This window comes from Cajanus cajan, chromosome 6, assembly GCF_000230855.2.
Source record: "Cajanus cajan strain Asha chromosome 6, NIPB_CcT2T_4, whole genome shotgun sequence".
In the NCBI taxonomy this organism is placed as follows: domain Eukaryota; kingdom Viridiplantae; phylum Streptophyta; class Magnoliopsida; order Fabales; family Fabaceae; genus Cajanus; species Cajanus cajan.
Window position 1 is genome coordinate 287447 of NC_138522.1, and position 27020 is coordinate 314466.

Below are 27020 nucleotides of genomic sequence, written 5' to 3' on the forward strand. Positions count from 1 at the left end.
GACAAGGCTTCCAATGGTTGTAAACAAAATTGGGCAAGTTGATATGCAAATTGAGGAAAAGGTGGCAGAGGCACAAATGGTCTACATTAGAAACAATGAGGAAGTACATGTGTTGAACAATAAGTTGTGAAGTAGCCTGGACTAGGGCTTTAGGTATGATATACAAAGGTACTTCAACTTCGTCTTATCTGCCAAACGAGGAGAGGGATACAACATAGTGTCCATTGTATCTTGGGTGATTTTCCACTCCTAATTACTAGAGTAGATAATTCCTTCCTCTTTGCAATTGGACATAGTTGCAATGATGATAAGGTTGATCCTTATCTCTTATTGGTTCACCAGGCTGACGATGACATGAGCCTCCATCCTTGTTAATGCCCATAAATAGGCATAAGGAGCCATCAATCCATCATCTACAAAAAAAAAACAAAAGAAAGTGAACAAAAAATTTGATACTACAAACAAAAAAATAAAAGGCCAAAAATTAACAAAGTAGTAGATGAAAGAAGAGAATAAAAAATAAAATAGAGACTAAACAAAAAGCTCATAAAATCTATAAAAAAAAAAAATCAAATAAAAATCAATGGAAACACATGGTTGACATTAAAAAATTATTAAAAATAGTGTATTTAGTTGATGTCATTTAATTTATTCAAAATTAATAACTTTTATTTAAAACAAATATGAAATGTTTGAATTCTAAAAGGTAAAAGAATTTTAAAAAACAAGAGGCACATGCTATGTAGTTTTGAGTGAATTTTTTTAAGGAGATTATTCTACCTTTAATGATATGTAGAATATAGATATAAATATACATATAGATAGATATGGATTTATTATCTAACTGCATGTCAAACCTTGAATTTGACATGTATAATGACATGTTCATTCTTTGTTTTTTTAATTTCTCATCGTAAAGAGGATTATTCAAGCTATTTTATCAACATGGATGTTCTATATAAAAGAAATCTAATAATTTTCTTAAGACTATTTCATTTATGTATTAACAAAGTGGTAGAAAGAGTACTAATTTGTGAAATTTTGCACATTTTCTTAGTTATAACGCAAAAAAAAAAAAAATAATTAGAGACTATCTTGAATTTAATAATGTTAAGATTAAGATTAAGAGACAATTATATTTCAAATAACCAGTAAAGATTATTTGTGTTTAATTGATTTAATTAAATTTATTTAATGCTAATAAATTTATTTTATAATTAACATAAAATATTTGAATTCTCAAAGGCGTAAAAGTTATATATATATATATATATATATATATATATATATATATATATATATATATATATAAATTGGTCCGAACTTATGTAGGTTTAAGAAAATTTTAGAGGAGATTATTCTACTTTTAATAATATATAGATATATAGATTTAGATTGAAGTCAATGTTGTTACTTCACCATTCAAAATTATTACAAAAATAATTTTATTTATTAACTCAATAAATGAATATAATAAAATTAATTGTAATTTAAAAAAAAATTATATTAATAAAAATTATTTGTGTTTATTAAATTATGTTGATTAAACGATATGGTCATAATATAACTAACCTACCAACAAGTTGGTTTGAGTGATATTATATTCAATCTCTTAAACATGATCTCAAATTTAGTCTTGTGATAAAAAAGAAAAAATAATTAAAAGGAAAGACACAACAAAATTAGTTAGATTTTCTCGTAAAGATTAATCATAACGAAATCAATAAATACTAAATAATTATTATAAAATAAAATATAAAAAATAGCCTACATTAATTGAACTTCACTCTTTGTCATATGGTTATATTAAAACTAATCTTATATTGATTGAAATTAATTTTTACCGATTAAAATTAAATAATCTAAAAAATTTATGTTAATGAATTATTTATAAAAATAAAATAATTTTATAAACCAAAACAATATGATTAAAAATAGTGCAATATGACAACAATTAGAAACAAAATGTGTTAAGATTAATTAAATGAGTATTTAGGGAGAAAAAAGAAAACTAACACTAACTTTTAGTATTTATTAGGAATATTTATATTCATATTCATAAATTTTTCAATCATACAAATAGGAAAAAAAATTAACAGACAACTCCTCAACACTAAAGACAAAATTTAGATATTATTCTTTAGTTATGATTGACGTTAAAATTTAAGATTTATTTCGATAATATATATAAATATATATTAATAAAATATGTATTAAATACAAATTATATCGCCGATTTAAATCTTTATTTTTGATTAAATAATAACATCAACCAACCATAAATTTACCTAAGTGTTTTCTCCATACATTTAATAATATTACATTGCGAATTAAGAAATCAAATGACGAATTATTTTCTTTCTTTGATCAATTAGCTGCACAAAATTTTATCTGACTATATGTTTGTAGTAGATACATCTCACATATCAAAAGATAACATTTTTGTATATTTTATTCCGACCATGCAACAAAAGGTGCAAAATCTAATTCGTACGAAGACATAAAAACTTGAAGGTAGACCTATAATTTATTTGCTATTCATTGTCGAAGGTGAACCTTTAGTAGAATAAATAATACAGTAGAACAAAGTTTGTAGAATGAACATGCAAGGTTGCGGCAGAAAGAAGTAACAAGCAAAGAAAGATATACACACTCGTCATAACTATTCTAATTAATTTAAAATAATATAATTAATTTAATTAAAAAAAAATATTAATTACCTCAATGTTATATATACACAATGATCATAATTACATTAATTATTTTACATTAAAATATATATTCATTGTAATTTGTAATTACTTATTACTATAATAATAATATTTTTTACAAATTAAAAGAATAAAATAATTTAGTAGCATTTCAGCGGAAAAAGAATGAATGTTATTTGGATCTAAACGTTTCCCATGTCGCAGCGAGTTGCTCTTTTCTTTATTTCGAAATGCCTACCTTCTGTTGTTACATTCAATTGCTTAGGACATGTGGATTCAAGTAGAGAAACTACAAAACAGATGTTCATGTGTTCCAATGTTCCAAATGATATAGTAACTATACCCAAGAATTAAAATAAAATATAAAAAAAAAAGTGAATTACATTCATCCCAACATTTTTCCAAACACATACTTAGTTGTTCCGTCATCTCAATACTTGTTCCGTGAGATTTCTTAATAAGACAACTCTGCGAGGGTGGAATGCCATTTTCTAATAGATATTGTAGCCTATATAGCGACTTTGGCAATTCGTTACCAAATGTGACACTACAAATAACAGTAATAAACAACAGCATCTGACCAAAAATTGATGTGATAAATTCACACTTTATTATTGTCAAAAACTAGCTCTATTTCGCCATCATCCACATTTAGTATCTATTAAAATAACAAGGCCTAGTGCAAGCCATACCCAATACCCGACAAAAAAATATCTCATCAAAAATGCGAGAAAAGCAAAGTATGAGCAGCCAGAAATCGAATGATGTAAACGAATGCCAAAAAAAATTGAGAAAAAGAAAACAAAAACAATCAAAGTCATCCTAACGCATCACATAACTGGTATTTTCTTCCTTGTTATCCATCTCCTTTTTGCATTTTCAATGGCTTCCTCTCTTATCTTCACAAGTTCACGAAAGCATTGTTGATATTGTGTTTCAATTGCTTCAAGCTCCAACTGCAGTTCGTTTGAATAATCTTTGTCAACTAGAGTAAGAGAACATGTGCTTGACATGTCAAAGATTTTGGACGGGCTGCAACATGAATTGATTAAAGAGCCTGCTGAGTTATCGGATTGATTCTTGTGTCCATCCTCTTGCCCACAAAACCCGACATCTGAATTGGAATTGACTCCATCGAAACCCTCCCAGAATTCATCAAAAATAAAAATGTCAGGTTCTAGAACTTTAGAATCTGATGGATTTGTAAGCCCACAGTCCGCTGATATATCTGACATAACAGATCCTCGTTTCTCCTGATCATCCCCATCCACAGGCCGTGACTGAACTAGATCCTCATACACTGTCTTCATATCATAATCACTTGATCGTATTGGCCAATGACAGTTTACTTCACCATTCTGAACTTCTGAAGAAGGCCTGTATAAATGATCTGTTTCAGATGAGAGATTCTCAGATAAGGGTTTCCAGTTGGGCACAAGCTTAACGATCATGTCGTGTATTAGCTCAGCAATGACAGCTACATCCTCATGTGTAAGTTCCAGATGTTCCACCATCTCCTCAGCAATGGAAATTGCTGTATCAGAATCGATATAGAATGGAAAATGGATATTCCTCGCTCCACCTACAGACATATATCAAATATTAACAACTAGAATATACCACAGAAAAAAGTAAAAGATATATCTGAATATCACTCACCACGTGCATCTGCAATTCGCAGTGTAAGTGAAATTGTACTTTCAGCATTTTTCTCTCCTCTTAACCTAAATTCATTATTCTCAGTCATCCTAACGAGATCAAAAATTGAAACTTGAGAAGCTTCTTCAATTCTTTCCACAGAGGAGCCAGGTGAAGTTCGCCTGGAATTAGAATCTATCTCCATGGGACGAGGCTCACACATTGGAGCGTTCACCAATTTGGTGCGAGGAGTAGGCAGCTGCAGTGTATCGTGATTGACCTCCTTTGCATTTTCAGTTGCAAGGAATGGGTCTTTCAATAGTTCAGATGCTGACAATCTCATAGATGCTGGAACTAGACACTTCTCTATGAATTGCTTCACTTCAGGATCAGTTACATTAGCAAGAGCAGCAGGTTTTATACCCTGAAAGAAAAGAAAAAAACCATTCATATGAATAATAACTAAAACACAAAACAAATCAGCATGAGATAAAAAGCAACATTAAATATTAATTGAGCTCCGTTGCAGCAGACTTACAGAGGTCACTTTCTTATATATCTGCGCTGGATTTTTACACTCACTATACGGGTACTCACAGGTGACCATTTCTAAGATACACATTCCAAAGGAATATATGTCAACAAGTTCATTGTACTCTTCCTCATAAAGCTCTGGGGCCATGAACTCCGGTGTACCTGCTCCAAGCAAGATCATAAAATGTTCATTTTTTTTTTGTTTTTTTGTATAATTTGCAGGTTTCATTGAGCAAAACCCCCAGCAGAAGATTAGCATTTAATTTAATCATATTACCAATGACACTTCGGGCAGTAGGCTGCTGCATGACAGTTGCCAATCCAAGATCTCCAATCTTTACCAGTCCACTATTACCATTGACAAAAATATTATCACATTTCAGGTCCCTATGAATGACAGGAGGACTGTGACTGTGCAGAAAGCACAAGCCACGAAGAATCTGCCGTGCCCAGTTCTTGATGGCTTTCATATCCACATTCTTATGCTTCTTACGGTACCTGCACATAGGCAAGAGCCACATGAATGATCGCATAAAAAGGAAAGCACAAAGGTTTGATCCATAGTTAGAACATCAATTCTCGCACATTCCCACAAAAACCTTTTTTCAATAAAAATAAGCAACACAGATTAACATAGGCTCAATTCTCAATCATATTTAACTGTTTAAAATCAATGTCAACAAAATCAACTCCATCAAACCGTAAATCAAACACGCACTCAGCATTCAGAGCAAATTCAATAAAATAAACTCAGCATTCAGAGCAAATTCAATAAAATAAACTCAACTCGCACGTAAAGGAAAGTAAAAGTCTCGGCCCTTGATTGTTTTGAAGTTAGAAAATCAATTCAGACATTCTCCAACCAAAATAAAAACAGTTCAATGTAAATACCATAGGCAGTTAGCACGCATCCCAATCACACACACCTACCAGATCAAAATCAATAGAATTAGAGCATGTCTGAAAACTCTTAAGCAGGTGTTGATGCAGATCAGTGGAAGCAGCAATTAGTTACTTTTGTATCAATTTTGATGTGATTTTCACTCGAACTTGATAATGGACGTAGAACCAAACATGCACTTAAATACTGATAAGAATGCTAATGTGATTAAGATCAATTAAACACTCATTTCATGTCATGTCATCAAACATGCACTTAAATACTGATAAGAATGCTAGTGTGATTAAGATCAATTAAACACTCATTTCATGTCATGTCATCGCTATCACATTTAATTTAACAGATCAAAGTGAAAATCATAAAAATCAAAAACGAATTCTACGAAACCCTAAATCAACTAGCATTTAGAGCAAAATCATAAATCAACAAGCATTTAGAGGAAAATCAAAAACTGAACTGTCTCAAACTCCCCGAGGTGAACAACTCGGTGATCATGTTGATGGTGCCGGTGCTCTCATCGACCCAAGAATTATACAACTTGATGACATTCTCGTGCTTCAACGACTTGAGCAAGTGAACCTCCGAAAACAACTTTCCCTTCTGTTGCTGCGTATGCGCAACGTTATCAAAGCTGATTCTGTTCCACGCAACTTCGATTCCGTCCACTTCGTCAAACGCCTTGTATCTGCGCCAAACCAATAAATAAATAAAAAATAAATAATAATAATAAATAAATAAAAAGCGAGTTATATAGTGGGCAAAGAGAGAGGCGTACACAGTCTTGAAGGCTCCTTTGCCCAAAATTTCATCGTACTGAAGAAGCATGAAGCAGCGAAAAGCGATTAAACAAAGGCGATGAGAAATAAACAATGAAGAAAAAAGAGGTTAATAATGTACCCGCGAGTATCTGGAGGTAGGATCTTTCTGGAGAAGGTGGGAATCTGCCATGGCGCAGAGATAGAGAGGAGAGAAGGGGTGGTATCAAATAGCAAAGAGGGGAGGGTGGGGTTCGGAAAAAGCCTCGCAAGCGACGGAATATGAATCGAAGGGCGATCTGAAACGGCATTTGAGGGAGCACATGCTGTTGTTGGAGAGAGAAGAAGAAGAAGAAGAAGGAAGAGGATTGTATTTGTGAATGTGAAGGAATTGCACAGTCATTGACCCACACAATCCCATGATGCCTCTATATGCATCTCTCTGACAAAAACAAACCCTAATTCAAACCAATGAACAAATCGCAATGCATTCGAATTCAATCGAATCGATCCTCACTTCACCTCTGATTGATTTCTACCCAACTGCGTCCATCGCGCACGCGCACGCACACGCGCACACACACGCTAATTACCCTATGCTTGCTTTTCCTTTGGGGAACACAACACCACAACACAGCACTGAAGAGATGCGATACAATTTTTTAAAGCTCCATTCTCCAACTAACACTTCCCTTCCAATTATCAGGATCAACATTTAAGCTCCATTTTATATGTTATCCACAATTTTTAAAAAACAATAAATCTTATCAACAATTTAGCCCTATCACTTATACAAAACCCCCTACGTTTTTCGGTTTCTCCAAAGCCCAACCCAAACAAATTAAGGACGAAAACCCGAACAAACCCAAACCTAGTCCATGTTATCCCCACCCCAACTCTTAATAAATTCATCTCTCTCTCTTTTTTTTTTCTTTTTCTTTTTTCTATTAAATAAAAATAAATTAAATCAACTCTTATATATTAAATACTAACAATTATCTTATATGCAATAATAATTTTTAAAAATTTTATTTCATATCAAAGCTTTTAAAAATTCTTTTTAACTTCTTATCAAATTTAATTTATATTTATCATATTTATGAATTAAATTTTAATATTTTAAAATAAATTATCAATAAATAAATATAATTTAATATTAAAATATAAATTATCAATCTTTTTTTACATATTAAATATGAATATCTATCTTTCACGACAATATTTTTAAGGATTTTATTTATAAAATTTAATTTAAATTTTTATTTATTATAGTTAATTATAATTAAATCTTAATATTTAAAAAAAATTATCAAAAAGTAAAAATATTGTTATGTTAAAATATAAATTATTTTTAATATTTTAAAATATAATTTTTATGTTGTTGTCAAAAAATATATAATTTATTTAAAAATATTTTTTTTATATAAATTTTAAATATAATTTATACATTTATACATAATAATTATTTATATATAACTTATTATTAATTTTAGTTATATATAATAAACATGTAAGATACATATTACATAGACTAAAATACTACTTCATCATAAATTTACAATATAATTTATATCTTAAAATATAGTATTTATATATATATATATATATTACTATAAAAATTAGTTATATATAATGTTACATTTTAATTAACAATATTATTTTATTCATAATCATTCAAAACATTTTATAAAGCTCGACAAAATTCAATTCATTATATGAATTAATTAAATCGATAAATTTAAGCTAGTTTTGCAAGAGGAAACATGTGACGGATTTTTTTATTTACACCAAATATGTTACGAGGTTAAAAAATTTATCAGTGTCTAAGCAATTACAAATACAAGTAAGGGATGGGGAGCTAGAGGGGCACGATCCCCCATTTTTCTAAAAAAAAAACAAAAATGTATAAAAAATATTATGAAAATAATTTTATGGCCCCTTAAAAATCATATAAAAAATACTATAAATTAATTGATAAAAAAGTTAGCTTACACTTAAAAAAAATATATGTATGATTGAAATATAATGTTATAGACATATTTTATTTGTCTTAAGACGAATATATTAAATATATCATTATTATATTTGATAATTATATCATTTATTTTATGTTATTCTTTAATAGATAAAAAAAATTAGCTAAAAAAAAAATGATAATTTAATTTTCTTCAGATAAAAGATAAATAATATCTCAAAGTGTTCAAAGTCATCTAAAAAAATCATTACAATTTCTCTCAATTTATATCATAAAAGAGATCAATATCATTTTAAAAAATAATAATTTGATGAAATATATTTAACAATCGCATTTAATGCATTGACATCTTTTACAAAAAAAAATGAAGATAAAGAAAGATTGTAACATCCTAAATTTTTTAAAATTATTAAAAGAATATTTTAATTAAATAAATATTTTATAATTATATTAAAAAAAATTAAAAATGATTATGATTATTTTTGTTAATTAAAAAAAGATTTATAAAATTATTTGTTATATTAATTATTAAACATATAAATATATTTTATTTTTTTAACGTATTTTGATTAGATATTATGACTTTGATTATTTGAAAGATTTTATAGATAAGAATGTTTTAAGATAAGAAAAATAAATATTTCAAAATTATATTATTTGAATAGATATTATTTATGTATTTGAAGAAAAACAAGGATTTCAAAATTATATTATTTGAAGAGATATTATAGGAAAATAAAGATTTTGAAATTACTTATTTGAAGAGAGATTAACTTATGTATTTATATATAAGATTTTGAATTAATTAATTAGACTAATATAATGCTTTGAGTGACATTTTAAAATAATAGTAATTATTATTCTTATTTTCAAAATAGTGAGAAATAATTAATTGAATTTTTGTTGACAAGTATGCATAGGTTATGATTAATGTTTTTATATAAATACATTAATAAAGTTAGTTACTTCATAAATATTTTTAATGTGTGCATTATGATTTAGAAAGGAGGGAGAATCATATACAATTTTGAAGATCCAAATAAGAGTTTAACATCTATCAAGATAAGGGGGTGAGAACCTTGCTCCAAGTGTGAGTTATTTGTTAGATAACAAGATTGACCTCTAATCTTATTATTTGTGTATGAATATATGAAGAATTAAACTCAACATTTGTTTATGATTGAAATATGTATTTATTGTCCTTGTAGATTCTAATTTGTTATCCTTTATATAAATTTAAACATTTTATATCATAACTCAGTATCAATTGAACTTTTATTATTTTATATTATTATTAAGAGAAAATATATTTTAAAAAGAAAAGTCATATCAAATAGGTAAGTTATATTAATCCCTTCAAATGCTAACATTTTATTCAAATTTGTGTTATGATGTTTATAAAAAAAATTCAATAATTGTAAGTTATTATATATTTATCTTTTAATATTATTTTTATTTATTATTGATATTATTATTGATGGTGATATATGTTCCTAATACCCCTAAAAGACACTGAGTTAAATACTTAAAAAAGTTTACATGGACTATCTTTATAAATGACTTGTTCTATTGGTGCTCGAAAGGGAGATTTTCAACTATGAGGAAGACATGTTTTGCATGTTAGTTTTTTAAATATTTTCTTTTGATATCCAATTTAGAGTTTGAAATTTGTTAGTAAGGAAGTTTTTTGTTATTGTTTTATGGCCTCCATGTCTTGAGAGTGACCGGTCTTGGTGATGAGCACTCTCATAGAGATGGAGGCAAGGATTAGATATTACCATCTATGAGCTTGGGGGTACAGATGTAAAAGACAAAATCTATTCATCCACTATGGAAGCAAATTCACTAGCATTCAACAAAATCATGAGCATTACAAAAACTATGCCTCATCAGTACAGTGATTTCATCTGCCTGTCAGAAACTCCAAAACAATTCCTTCACAGCAGGAGCCACTGCACTTCCTCAACTTTGTCAACTGATGTAGCTTACTATATTTGCACTTCCACATCATCCTAATCTATTTAGAAAATAATGAGGTAAAGTGTACAGTGATCTCATTTTGCTTTAAGGCTCTGGATGATTCCAATGCCATCAGACAGAGAGGGATGATGCATCATTATTTTTGCTGGGCAATGGGGTGTTCCTTCGAGATTGGCGTTTTGTGCGCACTGTCGCACTTTCAGTTTCCAAATCCATACTAAGGATCTCTTCGTCGTCGTCGTCAACATCCATGCTGTCCTTAAAAACAGGATGAACATAGGCATTCTGAAGATAGCCTTTCAAGTTCAGGTTAGGTTCTGTTGCTCGTTCTAATGTATCTTTCATCATCGCTTCCTGCATAAATATTTTGGAAAGAAACATCAAAATTCCATGAAGGAAGGACCTAGAGATTTAGATTTGTAGCAACCGAGTAGAGAACTCGTATACCAAGTCCATATTGATTTACAAGATACTTCTACTGTATGCTCAAATTAATTCTTTAGTTTCAGATTAAACTAAAGTTGATGTTATACTGAAGTTCAGTCAATTCACCATTTTAATACATCTGAACCTTTCACATTACACTAAACTTAGTAAATTGGCATCTGTACATTTTATAGAAGAAATGTGATATACTAACGGTTTCAGTTATATCTTACAAATAAAAACCCAAAAATAAAAACCCGGACTCTACCATCAATGCAAACAGTTCAAAGGGAAAACTGACATACCTGTAAGGGAAATTTCACAAATGCGGGTTCAAAGCGGCCTTTGCAGTACCTATGGAACCATATGGTTAGTATTGGGAGCACAATGAGAAATGGAGTTGATGATGCAGCTTTTTTGGTGGTGAGGAGCCCCATCAGAACTATCTGTGACACTATCAGTGCCAACACAATACGGAAGTGGACATCAGGCCAGAATGCTGCACCACTTTCATACTCTTGATTATATACATTAATGATCTGCATTTGGAAAACAATTAGAAGGTACAGACAGGTCTTCATCTCATAAATGGAAGAAACAATGGGAAAAAAAATGACGGGGTGACATTTAATTGTGATCAAGTTGTTCATAGAAAGGAGAAGGGATCTGACAATCAATAAGTGGAAGTAAAGGAAAAAGATTCACATTTGTGCAACGAAAAAACTAATTTAGAAGCTCAACATAGATTATCTTGATAAGATTGAAAATAGGATTTCTTTGCAGTTATAGTTCCAGCATAGGGCTTCAACTGTTCAAGTGGTTTTACAGCAAAGGTTGAAGATAATCCTTGAGACCGTTAAGCCCCTAAAATAAAGAAAGAAATAGACAGACACTAGGGCATCTTGAAGCCTTCTCCCAACAGACAAGTTATTGGGATCACGAGGGGGTTAAACACTGGAAAGATCTACACAATAGGTCATAAACAAACTACATAAATGAACTTGACACCACATCTTATCCAAAACTTTAAGGTATTAGGTTTATAGATCTTTCTCACTTATATGCTACTCAACATACCTAATTGTATCTCATGTGAGACTCTCATCCACACATGCACACCAAAACAAGTTAGCCCATTACCTCGTGATGAAGTCCTATATCAAATGACTAAATGTTCCTAAACTGAATACTTTTTTCCCATTCCAGTTTTGTGAGTTTTCTAATTATCTTTAAACGTGTGACTATATGCTGGGACTCAAAATACTCATCAACTAATGGGGACTAAGCTTAAGCCACTATGGTGCTAACTGTGTTGTGTCAATTTTTAGTGAATGATTAATGGAACCAGAATCATAAACGTGTATATAAACTTCAATCATCATTGACTTGCACATTGTAAACCTATCATCTCTGTATCAGTACCTGATGACGGAACACAACATATGCCAGGCCAAAGAAAACTATGATGAAAGGAAGAACAGCAGGTGTCACTGCAGCATATACAAGACCCAACAAAAAGTACAATTGTATACGAGGTTCTCCGGTGTTGAAACCAATACTCCCTGGATCCATGGCCTCCTCCCTGTCTTTTTCAGTTTTGACCAAGAAGAAATTCTTCAAGTGATAAAATATTAGAGGTTTCAACATCAAAACTTCTGCAGCTATACTGGCCCATCCGTCAACCATTATGTAAGTGATGAAGAAACTTGCTTTTAAAGGAATAGCAGTGCCTATTGTTACAGGATATCTGCCAAAGATACAACACAAGTGTATAAAATTAAGACAAATTCTTCGCTCATTATATGCAGCCAAACTATGTGGGCGTGATTCATAATGTTAAAAGGAGTTATATTATATCATGAGCATTAACATGTACTTTGTGCAACAACATATAAAATGCACCCACAACACAGGAAATATAATAATGTCAATTTACGAAGTAAATAATTATCAAGAAGAAAAATTCAGAGTTTTACATACTGAATGACTTACTGGTTGGCTGGTTGGTGAATGAAAGAGCTCAGCTGTTGAAATGCTGTTCCAGTAAGTATGTTCCCAAGAAATATATTCACAAAATTGAAAAGATAGTGTCTAGAAGCTGATCTTCTCTCCAGAGATGATATAGATTCAAAGCCTTCAAATTTAGACATGATCATCAATATTGTTGGTAAGAAGATAAGGAACAGCTTCAACACAATACCGGGTAGAAAACCTTGAATAAATGACTTAATGAAAGGGCTGCACAATGAAATATGTTTGAATAAGTAATCTCCAGTGATACAAGAAAAATTATGTCAAGAAAGGTCCCACCATGAGATCAGGCTTACATTTTGACAAGTGGCTTCAGCCATGGTGCTGCTTTCTGGATTCCATCCAGACTTGCAAGAGTTTGAACAAATGCAATGGGGATCATAAAAAAGAAAGTGAGAAAAAAGAATGCAACAGCTATGATTAACCTCCTGACAGTGAGAGAAACATATGGAATTGGCAAGTTTCGCCAATATACATCTCGAGGCTCCGGAGCCCATTCAGTCAACCAAAGTGTTGGATTTCTGGATTGCTGAGTTTGTGCACAGACAGCAGCAGCCCATCGCGATTTAAATGAAACAAATGCAGCAGGCATGATAGACTTCGGATCATTTATGACCTTTTCCCTCTCTACAACAATCTGTAAAATCACTTTTACCATCAAGAGAATTCATAAAAGAAAGAAAACAAAAACAATGAAACCACAACATGGCTATTTAGAAATGATCTATTTTGCAGATATTGGCCTAAGTGAAATTGAATTAAACTAGTTCCTTCAACATTTGTTATAGTCCAAAGTTGATTAGCACAAATTTAGCCAGCATTCAATAAGTCTTTATTTCAATCTAAATGATAAAGAAAGAAATGCTGCTATGTGAAAAGTTAACTTCTCGAGAGCAGAATAACCCTGATGCACGTGTGACAAAGTAAAGATTGTAGCAAAACATTTGAGAAATCTTAGGCTTAGATGAACTCTAAAAAATTAAAGTCAGATTCCCATATAAGAATAATTTGTGTTTGTTAATATATTATTAATATGAAGAAGAAAAAAAAATCTATTTGAAGTTATTAACATGTGTAGTGAGATAAAATTTCTCAAAGAAAAGAAAATTTATGATACTTACTTCATTTGACAACTTGTCAATTTCAGTGATGTGATAATCAATAGCATCTACTTTCTTTCCCCAAAGACCAAGGAAACCAGTCTGGCAAAACCATATAAGAGGAAAAACTCAAGAAAAATGTGGTTGGTTATGATAAATTTACGAGAGAATATCAATTTATATTTAAATACCTTAATTTCAGGTCTTTTTGATGTTCTTTCAAGTTTATTTTGATAATAGACAAGCCAATTCGTCAACTTCTTTTTCTTTTTCACGAACTTAGCAAGTTTGTTTGCATCGTAAACAACCTGCATGGACATTACAGTAAATAGGTTGACATAAACTACTTCTACCATAGAAAAAACTATAATGATAATTCTGAAATATTTTAGAATTTGTCTATGCAATAATAAATCTAAATCATATTTAAGAACAACACTAAACAATTTGTCAAAAGGTAGAACAATAGAAGGGAATATTAGGTGTTATATGGTTTAAGAAAATATTCGGTTTCTGTTTTTCTCAATAATTACAGGATTACCACCTTGTTTACTCTGTTTCAGGCTTTCAAAAAATTGTACAAGAAATGGTAAAAACGCTAAAATGTTGTTTTCATCATTTCCTATACAATTGAAAATAGGGGGGAAAAAGTAAAAACAAGGTGGCTTTTTTTGCTTTCTTGTTATTTTATTGAAGCAACTAAATATTAATATGTTATGTATGGCACCAGTAGTGTTGTTGGAATTTACAAAATCCAATGGTTATAAGCCATATACATCAAAGTTATATGCATATTCGATAACCACCAGTTCCCCACCCCAACCATGCTCTTGCCAACAATTTTTTTGGTTTAATTATTAATGAAAACAAGACATGAAAACAAAAACAAATTTTCAAACCAAAAATTCTCTTAAATTTTGCATAAAACATCTAATTGATTATATTATATATAGAGAGAGGGGGGTTATAATTACACCGGTGTAATTTTTATTAAGTATTACACCATTCAATAACTTTATATTAAATGTGAATTTTGTAAATCTAACCGTTAAATTGAAAGTTCATATCACTTTATATGTGTATATCAAATTTTGTTAAAATTGAACAATAACATGAAGGTGATCAAAGTGTTCATATTTTAGTGTATTTTGAAATGAATATATTACGTCAATTTTGTTTTATAAAAATAAAATATCAAATCATCTTGGATTAATATAAAATTTTGTATATATGATCTAAGAGATATGAATTTTCAATTTAACGGTTAGAGTTACAAAATTCACATTTAATATAAAGTTATTGAGCAGTGTAATACTTAATAAAAGTTATATCAGTATTATTATAACCCCCTTCATATATATATATATATATATATATATATATATATATGCAATTTCAAAGTATAAGCACGAATTCAATAAACAAGGTGAAATGCAGTAACAAGGCAACTTCTGGCCATACGATGTCCAAACCTTGTACTACAAGATGAAACTTAGAAAATAGAAACCGCTCAATGCATAATATCAAAATCAGTTAGATGATAGACGAATGTACCATTTCGGCAGTGTAACTGTAAACAAGAGGAACCAACCTGGTGAGTCAGATAGTGACCTGGATGATTGACCAGAAAGAAGTGCTCCACAAGGTCACTCACAGATTCATCGGGGTCTGGTGGAATATTTCTTACAAGCACCTGAGTAAGTATAACATATTTCTGTAAGTAAAAATATGTATGATGCTAGATACTAATGTACGACAATTCAATCCATGGCTGCAATTTTCTTGACTTTGTCATGTATACAGATGCACAAGGATTGGATTGCTCTGTTCGAATAAAAAGCAGATGCAGCAAACTGTTAAATCTGCAACTGAATTCTACCACGAAAAATGACCAAGTACAATACAACGTCCAACATCTAAAACCTCAAATCAGAGCTCCATTGCTTCTTTGCAAAGATGCTCAAATTTGAAGTCTCATTGTTTTGAATGAATTTTATTTTTTGTGAAGTTTGCTTATCAATAAACTACACTCATTATGAATATGTTAATACACTAGTTATATTAAAAATAACTAATAAAAAAGAAAAGTAAACCACAAACTGCAACCACATAGTTTTATAGATAGACAATAATTTCATTTAAATATGAAGGATGAAAAATCCAATTTACCGTAAACTGATCAGGACGACGTCTTTCTGCTGCAAGAAAGCCAAGTCTCATTGATGCAACCTTTTCATAGTCCTTTAGCAAAACATAGCAAGTCCAAAAGGTAAATGCATAAGCCATTATTATGTGCCCCCAAAACCTGAGTAAATGCACAAAAATTAGTAGATAATTTAGATCAACAGATAGTAACTAATGGGCCTCGCAATAGTGACCCTACAATGTTAACAAGTGAGACGATGCATAAAAAATAGAACCGGTAATGCTCAAATAGTTTTGGTGAACTAATTGATGTCTGAGACCTAAAAACAAATATTCTGATGCGAAGAAAAGGTAATTTATATATAGCAGAAGCCACATAGAAGATGCAGCAAGCTTAAGGTTGCACCTAGACCTAGTTAGACACTAATCTAAAGCAACATAGTTGTATCATACAAGCCAAAGATAGATTTGGCACCGAGGCAATTCAAATTTGAAAAGACTACTCAAAACATAAAGACAAAGTAGCAGAATTGCAACAGCACTGAATGGAGAATTTAAAACCTTTCAGATCGACTATGGACATTTGAAACGGAGAGTTTATCAATGTCACTGGAAGTTATGTTCTTAATCTGGGCACCTTCTAGACCACTACTTGTCCAATTGACAGGAACCAGAACAGTCCAAGCCAGGAACGCTATAGGAACAAAGATTTTAAGCCTGCACAATAAAAACAGAAACATCAAATCAGAACCATATTATGCTTTGCTGAAGTGGTATTAATTCAATCTGCATACATACCCTATCAAGTAAATCCGCAAGTAAACAACAGAGTCTAATCCTGCATGGTCAATAAGCTCAGGTTCTGGCATTCTAAGTGCTTCTGGCATCCAATTGAAAAATCCACAATATGCCCTCCAGTCTAAATTGATGAACTTGCTCGCAAACGCTCTTCCATGAACTGGATCTGTTCTTAAACCCTTCAAATACCATTTTGGGAAGTACACTCGATCGTTCCAAGGTTGAAGCCTCAAAATAGCAAATGCTAAAAAGAAAAGCAATGCACTTGAAATGTTTATGGCGGCTGCAACTCCAATATCTGACAGCGTTGTCATTTCTCTCTGCAGAATGAATGCACACCTTCATGTGGTGTAAGCCAAGGGTTAGATTCATACAAAAGAAATTTAAACTAAACTCCTGGTGAAACTTTAACTAGTAAAAGCCATGGTTTTCCAATAAGTTTTATATTATTCTAAAATTCCATTAAATGAGTAGGCAAATGGCAAACATAAGCAGTTATCTACATACATATACAAGATTTACTAGCAAAACTTGAAATAAGAGTTTTATTTTTCATAATACTTTTAAAATAAGAAAATTAATAATTGATTTCTTATCATTGCAAATCATATATCCTCTCTCTTCCAAGTTCCAACCTATTAGTAAATAAACAGCATGAGATTCTGATCCCACAGAACTAATAACAAACACAATAATCAATAAGATACTTCTAGCTTGTGGTGTCCATAACCTAAACTTCCCCATTCAATATTGAAATAGTACTCAGCTCAAATGATACAGAAAAAACAAACCTGGATGATCAAAGGGAAACCCAAAATAATAATAATTATTATTATTATCAAAGTCAAAGCCTATCTTATGATCAGAAACAAGTAATGATTGAGTGACTCACAAACAGAATTCCCAAGCTCGAGAGTTGAAGATGCAACGTGGGGTGAAAGGGTGTTAGAGTTTGTGTATGAGTTGGGATATCTTGAAAGCCAAATAAAGAACACGATTCCGCAACCCTTTTTCGCAGTACAACACACGCCACTGTCACCAGCTTTGCTTCTTTGAGTTCAGGAACAGGAACCCACCACGATCACAAAAACCACACCTTCACGGTTTGCAGTGACAGAGAGAAAAACATCAAACAAATTAAAGGCAGTGAGTGATCATGGAATGGAGGGTGTACAACTTTCTTCTGGATTTCATACTTTTGTAGTCGGTTAGTTTTATAACGGCGTGTCGGGTGTGGTGTTTGTCATCAAATTTCAAATATCACATGATTAGACAAACATACATACGCACGTATGCATCAGCTATTCTTACTATTTTTCACAATAATTTTCTTTTCTATTTATCTTATAATATGCTTCGTATGGACGTTTAGTTTAGTTGGTTATTCGATTTCCATATATAAAAAAATCTTATAACATGCTTCTTTTCTATCTCTCAATGGTTGAGAACAAAGTGAATAACTATTATTCTTATGTTATGAATTTGTGCACGTGAATGAAAGTAATAGGTCCATGATAGATTTACGTAGAGATAGATATAATACGTAAATAACATACGAGATTGTGATGTTGATATTAAAAAATTGAAATTGTACTATCCGTACTGTCATGCCGAACTCGAGCTCGGTATCACAGCGTGAAATAACCTCGGACACGTACTGGGAGATCTCGGCCTAAGCGAGATCCGCAATCTAATCAGATCATAACTGATCTCGGAGATCTCGCTCCAGATGCGATCCGCAATCTAATCAGATCATAACTGATCTCGGAGATCTCGTTCCAGATATGATCCGCAATATAATCAGATCATAACTGATCTCGGAGATTTCGCTCAAGATGAGATCCGCAATCTAATCAGATCATAACTGATCTCGGGGATCTCGCTTCAGACGAGATCTACTATTTAATCAGATCATAACAGATCTCAGGCCCAAGGCCCAACACAACCCTAATTCACAGGTACGTGTATTATTTATACGAGACTCATACTCCCACACTAACTTTAGTATCGGAGTCTCTTTTGCAGGTACCACCCCCATCTTGGAACACCAGCGTACCCGTGAAGGAGGCTTACCGATCTTACCCGGCGAATCACCTCTACGGCAGATTTCCGTAGAACAGAAATAATTAACAATATAATTAGTAAAGAATAATTAATCCTTGTGAATAATAATTAAGTGGAAACCGACGTAAGATTGGGGATGAGGTGGCCTAATGGAAAATGAGTTACCGAACTGCGTATCCGTGTGGATAATGTGTTGCATGCGTAGGAACGGACACGTATACAAACCTCATGCCACACCCGTCAATCGTCGATCACCACCGAACTAACTTGATAAATCAAATCCATGTGATTTTCTTGCTTTTGAATTTGATTTTCTCATTTTAATAATTATGCATGTCACACACCAGTAGCGACCAGCACACGGAATGGTGAGTAATTGAATAAATTTAATGTAAATATATATAAAAAAAATTAAAAGAAATACAATAACAAGAAGAAAATATGAGTAAAAAAACAGAAGAAAATAATAATTGTACAATAAAATTAATTAAGTATTGAGAACCTGGTGGTCAATGGAAATGAGTAGCTGCGCTTGAGGATATTCAGGTTCAATGTTGTGAAAATCACGAATCTTTCTCAACACAATTTTTTTCTTCCAACTTTCCAAGTGATCACGCTCGATGAGACTGTTAGGAGGGAGTAGAGAGGAACAATTGTTAACCAAAGTATTGAATGCTTCTAAATTTTTTAAAACATTTAATGTATTTAGTTTTTATTTAATATTTCTTTATAAAATATATCATTAATTTATTAAATTTTGTGAATGTTGACGAAGAGGGATGAATGTTATGCGAGATTTTTTTTCTATTTAATTTCGTTTTGAATAATTTGATTTAGTCAGAAGATCAAACTCAAACATTCAGTCCAAATAATTCGACCTTGGTTTTATTGATTTAATACCAAATTATGACATTAACCAACCATTGTGCAGGTTAACATTTGTGGGCCTGGACCATGCGGGCCTTTGTAAGCAAGATGGGTTACCAACCGAAGACTCAGGAGAAGCAATTGATGAATGAAAAAGGAAGTGTTTGGTGCCCCACTTGTGACTCAAATCTTTCAGAAGCTATGAGGCATAATACAAGTAATTGTCTAGCGTTTTTTACGCAGGAGAAAACACGTCTGCTTCTTAATCGTAAGGTCAGAACAGCCACGCCTTCGAAGCATTTATAAAAAGCCCAGATCACTGAGCAGAGTAGGCAAGCATGTGCTTGACTTTCGGATGAGAGAGGAGTAACGGAAATGGTCCTAATTTGTACTATTGGTTTGCTATGCAGCAGAATCTCTTTCTGGAACAAAACCCAATCAGGCCATCTATTTTCACCACTCTCACTATAGCCACTAATTCAATTGATGCTTCTTTCAATTGGCATTTGTAAACTAAAAATACTATTGATAGTTATCAAATTAAATATATATATATATATATATATATATATATATATATATATGAGGATTATAATAAAACTAGCATAATTTTTATTAAGTATTACACCGTCTAATAATTTTATATTAAATGTGAATTTTGTAAATTTAATCGTTAGATTGAAAAAATTTTACTTTTAGATCATTTATACAAAACTTTATATCAATATTAATCTAAGATGATTTGATACTTCATTCTTATAAAATAAAATTGACGTAATATATATATTTCAAAATATACTAAAATATGAACACTTTGATTTTTTTCAAGTTACTGTTCAATTTTAACAAAATTTGATATAAACATATAAAATAAAATGAACTTTTAATCTAACGATTGGATTTACAAAATTCACATTTAATATAAAGTTATTGAAGACGGTATTATTATAATCCTCCTATATATATATATAGAGGTTATAATTATACCGGTGTAACTTTTACTAAGTATTATACCGCTCAATAACTTTATATTAATTATGAATTTTGTAAATTCAACCGTTAAATTGAAAGGTCATATTATTTTATACGTGTATATCAAATTTTATTAAAATTGAACAATAATCTAACAGTTGAATTTATAAAATTTATATTTAATATAAAATTATTGAGCGGTATAATATTTAGTAAAAATTACATCAGTATTATTATAATCCATATATATATATATATATGGGTGAATATATTAAGCGAAAATACTTTATGTATCCATAATGCAAACTTTTACATTTTCAACTAAATACAAATATTCTGTTTTTATTCAGAGAAAGGCCTAAGGCTATGTACAGGAACTATCTTACAAAAAGAAACAACCGACAAATTTGTGAGCAGATGTAAAAAAATAAAAGCAAGAGGAAACCCCATTCAATCATTGACTGATTCACCCTAACCCTGTGTTTACTGCCTGTTGACATGAAAGGTCTTAGCTTCATTTTTCAAATTTCTGAAAGGCAAGAAAGTCTTATTCTTGAATCTTGATACCAAGTTACCAACTTTGCTCTCGTTTGGGTTTTTCAAAGAACCAACTAGAACGAAACGACTTTATAACAATAAATTGGTTAACCAGACTGTTTTTATAAAGTGGCTCAGTTCAGTTCTTTTTTTCATTTTCACACCCTCAAACCGTTTAGCTTTTATAATTCGGGTTGGTTTTTTGTGCACCCAGATATCAAGGTCAATTGAAGAAGTTTCCACAAATCAAGAACGTGACTAAAGTCAACAAAATAACAAGAAACATAACAAACTAGCAATTTCAACATAATCAATCTTCTATTTTTCTTCAGTATTACTGTACTACATCATGAAAAGAAACGGCATAAAATATAGGCTAGGGAAGTATATATGGTTAGCCTAAGTGAAATTATCTAGTTCAACCCAATTACAATATTAAACTACCATATTGTACTCACACTTCACCACTTACATAACATGGGCATAAAAATTACCCATTTTGTGTCTTAATCCTATATATCTATTTTCTATTTCATGTTGATCCTCCTCTAGCGAGCAGTTAATTGACAGTCATCCAAGTATCTTGACCATGGGTAGTACTAGCATGTCTGTTTTTTGCAAATTTGTCCATTGAAGAGAAGCCAACATCGTTAATATTACAAAGCTTATTATCTGAATCCGTTCCAGATGTGTTTTTCTGCTGTAGAATATGGATGAGGGACCAAAATACATCTATCCTCGTTACATGTTTGTTCGCCTGTTGAGTGATTTATGTTAACATACAATTTAGCTAAAAAGTTTCCCCCATTTTAACATGTGTACATGTACTTGTATTATTTGAACTCTTAACAACTTACCTCAACTATAAAGCGTGCCCATATCTTATTATCCCTGATTTCCATCTTTCCCTTCAAGATATTCAACCCAAATCCTCCAACGATGTCCACTATCTCAAGGAAGGAACCCTGCTCTTCAAAAAGCATCTGCAACCAAGTAATTAATGTCAACGAAATTAGGAGGTGTTCGATAGAAGGAAAAAAATCTCATGTCCAAAATCATAATTCATAAGAATGATTAAAATCTGTTTGATTGCTATCTTACCTCTATAAGCATTTGGCCAGGTGGGCCCATATCCTCCACTATAATTGGGCATAACATTGTTTGACCTTCCACTTCAAATGCACATGTAACACCACTACCACATTTTTTGCTATCTCCCACTTCACTGTCTTTATTAACCTTCCCATTTGCCCTCTCAATGAGCTAAAATGCAAATAAAACAAGTCATAATTGATAAAGAATAATGATGATGAAGAAAGAGCATGGATGCTTAATTTATTTTTTATTTTTCTTTTACTAGGAGAGGCAAAAGGTCTAATCAATTACCTTAGGCTTATTGGGTTCTTTTAGCTTGTCTGCATACTTGGTGATGCTTTGTAAGAATATCATGTGCCTGATGGTTCGGTCTAACAAAGAATCAATGCTACACTGTTTCATCAGCACAACACATGTTAACAACTAAACAAAAATCTAGCAGCAAACATTTCAGTAGCTAAGATTCTGAATAAATTTTATAGGTAGATTACCTTTCCACCATTGGGGATGATCCCTCTCAACTCTCCAATGCAGTCTTGAATTTTCTGACGATCCTTCGGTCTTGGTCTACTTGTTTCACCTGGATTAGCCCTCTTCTTGGTGACCTTATTTTGTTCCACTGACTTTTGAAATATCTCTTTCTTGTGCAAAAGATTGTTTGTCATGTCCAATTTAGGAACAGGCTGAGCCAAAGTCTGACTTACCAAGTGCTTTTTTGAATTTCTATTCACAGGTGAATGTTCTGTCCTCTGCTTTCTATTGGTTGATAATTGATCTTCAAAATTAGAACCATTCAAACACTCTTCAATTCCCAACTCTGAGAATAATCTCTTCCTAGATTCACCTACTGTACCAACATTCAACTCTGGAGCACAATCAGAGAAAGCAGTGTCAGTAGTAGTAACAGTAGTAGCAACACTCACCACCGGCGGAAGCATAGCCATACTACCCCACCAATCCTTAGCTTGGTCAAAGCTTAAATCATGTCCCATGATATCTAAGAGACTGTTTTCAGAACTATGCATGACTGTAGATGTTTCTTGACCATCCAAGTTGGTTGAAGCTATGATGCAACTATTATTTTGAACAGCTTGACATGTAACTGAAACAAAATCAGTGGCACTATTATCAACCAGACCAAAAGAAGTGGGATTAAATTCTAGTGACTCGTCCAATGAAGTCATTGTTCCATAAATGCTGGGGTCTGGAGAAGGAGCTAACAAGTGGCAAAAATCATCCATGCAAAAGAAATTTGAAAATTCTTCTAAGGCATCGACTTGTTCTAAGTCCTTGGAGAGTTCATGCATCATACTGAAACTATCAGGATAATTAACTTTTCTTACAATACTAGATTCAGCAGAATGTTGGATATCTAGTGAATTTCCCATGTGGTCTTGAAATTGGCCTATTGGGTCTAACAGTCTATTCACACTGTATAAAGAGGTCAATTTTGAATTCTGAGTTGCAACTTTGTTACTACACAATGCATTTGCCTCTTTACAGTGCACATCCGCAACAACTTGAATCCTTCTTTCAGATACCGGTTGTTGCCCCTGTGAATCCAATGATGAAATTTCGCCACTCCATGTGCCAAAACTGGGTTTTCTAGCAAATAAGTTGTTTAAAGAGTATTCAATACTATCCCTATCTGAAAATAGTGCTTGAGCTTCTATGGAAGGTGTCAATTGGTCGCAATGATGAGAGGAAAATCCAAGCATTGGTGTTGTCCCTTCTTCAAGAATCGTACCCATGGAAGGGAAGGAATCATTAAGATTTGCAAAGGAACAAGGATTTTCCAATAGCATTTCAAAGTTGTCAACATTAACAGATTTGAAATTCCAATCATACAAATTTTCGGAAGAAATGGAAGCTAACAGTCCATTTAAATCATAATTTTCACAATCCACAGATAGAACTGTAGTATTTAATTCATCAAGAATATCCTCATATTGTATCCCCCTTAGCAATGTTTCTGTTTGTTCCACAAATTTCACTCTCTCCAAAATCTGCAACAATGAAAATATCATAATCCATTAGCAGTCACTGGTAATTTAGAAGGAACATTATTATATAAATTAAATAATGAAATAGCTAAAATGAAGTGTGTGCCAACTAGAATTCTAACTTTGGATCATGTAACTCATGTAGTACCTCCAAGTGGAGGCACTTATATGGTCTGTGGAAATGTTGTTACAGAAGAATATTTCTTGAAACCAAAACAGAATACATAGAATGAAATGAATGAAAATATAGCATAGTACTAACAGCTGATAAAAACACGAGGAAATGAATAAAGAAGATAGGAAACAATATCACCATGCTAGTGTTGTTATTTATGTTTTCTTATTTACCGTATTGTGTTAGATTCTTGAAGGTTCCTGTGCTTGAGATGAAGTGTTGGAAGACTAACAAGGTTTAAAAAGTTAACACCACCTTGAGAGGATTTAGAAGGAAAAAAGTTAATTAACTTACCCTATAATTTTAAACATTTAGAGATTACTTTAGTTCCAATGCAAAGATACAAAATTTATGAGAATTCAGATATTGAAGTTCATCGGGATCAATCTACTTTTTCAAGCATGACGGCTTCAAATTTATAATGCAACTTGACAGAACAAAGCCATATGAATAAGCAAATTAGAGTACACACAAGAGCAGACTTTAAGTTTCTTTAAATTCTGTTTTAATAACTAATCATTTTCCTTATTAAATCATCCAGGGTATTCAATTCCCCCGTATTAATTGGCAGATATTGTAATTAATCCTTACCAAAGAGCATGCTTCCTTCATTAAATGTCAGATATAAACCTCTTTATAGTACTTCCTTATCCATTAATTCATAATTTATGCACAAACCAAAGTGGCATTCTCATACACATGATAAAACATGTCCATATGAATTCATTTATGTATGATGACATATATTTCAGGAACTTTTGTGATACTAACCTTGTTTTTGGATCCAAATTGTATCACTCCCCATGGTTTAAAAGATATCACCACAACTGTCTGCAAATCAGAATAGTTGTCCAGTGTACAATGTTCAGGACTTTGAAAAAAAGGAAAGACAATTGAGTATATTACATATGTGCTATTATTTGAGAATCACATATGACATGTCACCATGGTTACTTGAACAAAATAAATTATGGGAAGAGTACATGAAAACGTCTGAGACAAGGAGGTTCAATTCTCAAAAAAATATATAACTCTTGGTTTTTGATGGTACCTTTATCCCAGATGAGAACTGTTGATGCAAACCATAATCATCCTGCAGAAAGAAAGCAAGTTTTCTAGTGGACAAAAAAAGGGAGAGAGAAGTTGAAATGGCACCAATTAACAGTAAAAAACAATACCTCGCACATTTGACCATCTGAATCCACCCATTTGTGCTTGCCAGTCAAAGCAACTTGACCAACAATTCTACATATGACATAACAACAAAATCATCCATTTGTCTTTCATTGCTATATTTTATATGCATTTAAGTTTTACATAAAATGAATCTCTGTATGATAATTCAAAATTTGCCCTTTATCTAAATGTGTAGAATTTTTATCCTTATCTTAGTGCAAAAACAGAAAAACAATTACTATAGTATAACAATAGAGTGTACCCTTCGGCCATTGAATAAACCTGTGGAACAGTGTTGACAATCTCCTCTCCTAGTTGATCTTCATAATGTACATCTTCCACGGTCAACAATCTGCAAGTAAGTGACCATTCTCATATTAAAAATAATATACAAAAGAAAAAAGACATTTGTTAATTTATATAATTAATAAAGCAGAAAGGAAAAAAGGGTTACAAGGAATTTTGTGGATGAATGTGCCAGAAAATGACGTAAGACCAACCATCCACAGCACAAAGTGTCTTCAGCTTATTCCTTAGAGTTATAATACTAAGAGGCTCAGCCATTGCCATTTTATTTGCCACTAAACTAACCAATAATATATGCTTGAATCAACGATCATAAACTTGTGAATTGAAGTCATTAGGCAAATACTAACATAACAAGCTTTCAAGTGAAGCACGACACAAGAACAGTTGCTAAGGAAATGAAAAGAAAGAAAGCAAGGAAAACACTAATCAAGTGATGTTGGCTTTGGCTTCTTTTCACTTTTCACTTCATTCAGTTGTTCATATATTTATTTGTCTTTTGAGAAGTACGGCATTCTCGCCTTGTTTTTTCTTGTTCCCGATATCAAATATTCGCATTCATTTAGAATGATAAAAAGGAAGATTTTTTCTTCAAACCAACATAAATGGGTTAAGGTCAATAAATTCAAAATATTAAATGACAAATATATATAAATAATTTGAGAATCATGGAGATATAGCCCAAAATTAAGTAGATGATTGGTGGGAAAATTCGGGGTCATGGTCATCATTTTGTTTTCATCAAGGCTCAAGCAATATGCATTTAGATGTGAAGCATTGAAAGTTTCGATGAAAAGATTATCTCACGTTTATTCTCGAGATTGTATTATA

The 27020-nt window shown here is 31.7% G+C and overlaps 2 protein-coding genes and 1 pseudogene across 3 annotated transcripts; all 3 read right to left on the reverse strand.

Moving 5' to 3' along the window:
- Positions 1 to 3288: 3288 nt before the first annotated feature.
- LOC109796209 (serine/threonine-protein kinase WNK8-like) lies at positions 3289 to 7300 on the reverse strand (annotated as a pseudogene). The gene is made up of 7 exons (XR_014434434.1): positions 6682 to 7300; positions 6560 to 6597; positions 6242 to 6469; positions 5161 to 5381; positions 4888 to 5045; positions 4371 to 4773; positions 3289 to 4293 (listed from the first exon to the last, which is right to left on the reverse strand). The product of XR_014434434.1 is annotated as a serine/threonine-protein kinase WNK8-like (transcript).
- A 3010-nt stretch (positions 7301 to 10310) lies between these two features.
- Positions 10311 to 18370, reverse strand: LOC109796123 (hyperosmolality-gated Ca2+ permeable channel 1.2). Its single transcript, XM_020355765.3, has 12 exons — positions 17887 to 18370; positions 16995 to 17333; positions 16758 to 16913; positions 16221 to 16356; positions 15643 to 15744; positions 14243 to 14359; positions 14073 to 14153; positions 13248 to 13588; positions 12913 to 13158; positions 12343 to 12667; positions 11226 to 11459; positions 10311 to 10848 (listed from the first exon to the last, which is right to left on the reverse strand). The coding sequence occupies exons 2-12, from the start codon at positions 17306 to 17308 to the stop codon at positions 10606 to 10608; spliced, it is 2295 nt and encodes a 764-aa protein (XP_020211354.1). The 5' UTR covers positions 17309 to 17333; positions 17887 to 18370; the 3' UTR covers positions 10311 to 10605.
- Positions 18371 to 21733: 3363 nt separating this feature from the next.
- LOC109795946 (transcription factor bHLH157) lies at positions 21734 to 26754 on the reverse strand. The gene is made up of 10 exons (XM_020355513.3): positions 26338 to 26754; positions 26146 to 26235; positions 25886 to 25952; positions 25759 to 25800; positions 25479 to 25538; positions 23021 to 24535; positions 22821 to 22922; positions 22536 to 22697; positions 22292 to 22417; positions 21734 to 22191 (listed from the first exon to the last, which is right to left on the reverse strand). The coding sequence occupies exons 1-10, from the start codon at positions 26451 to 26453 to the stop codon at positions 21994 to 21996; spliced, it is 2478 nt and encodes an 825-aa protein (XP_020211102.1). The 5' UTR covers positions 26454 to 26754; the 3' UTR covers positions 21734 to 21993.
- Between the last annotated feature and the right edge of the window lie 266 nt (positions 26755 to 27020).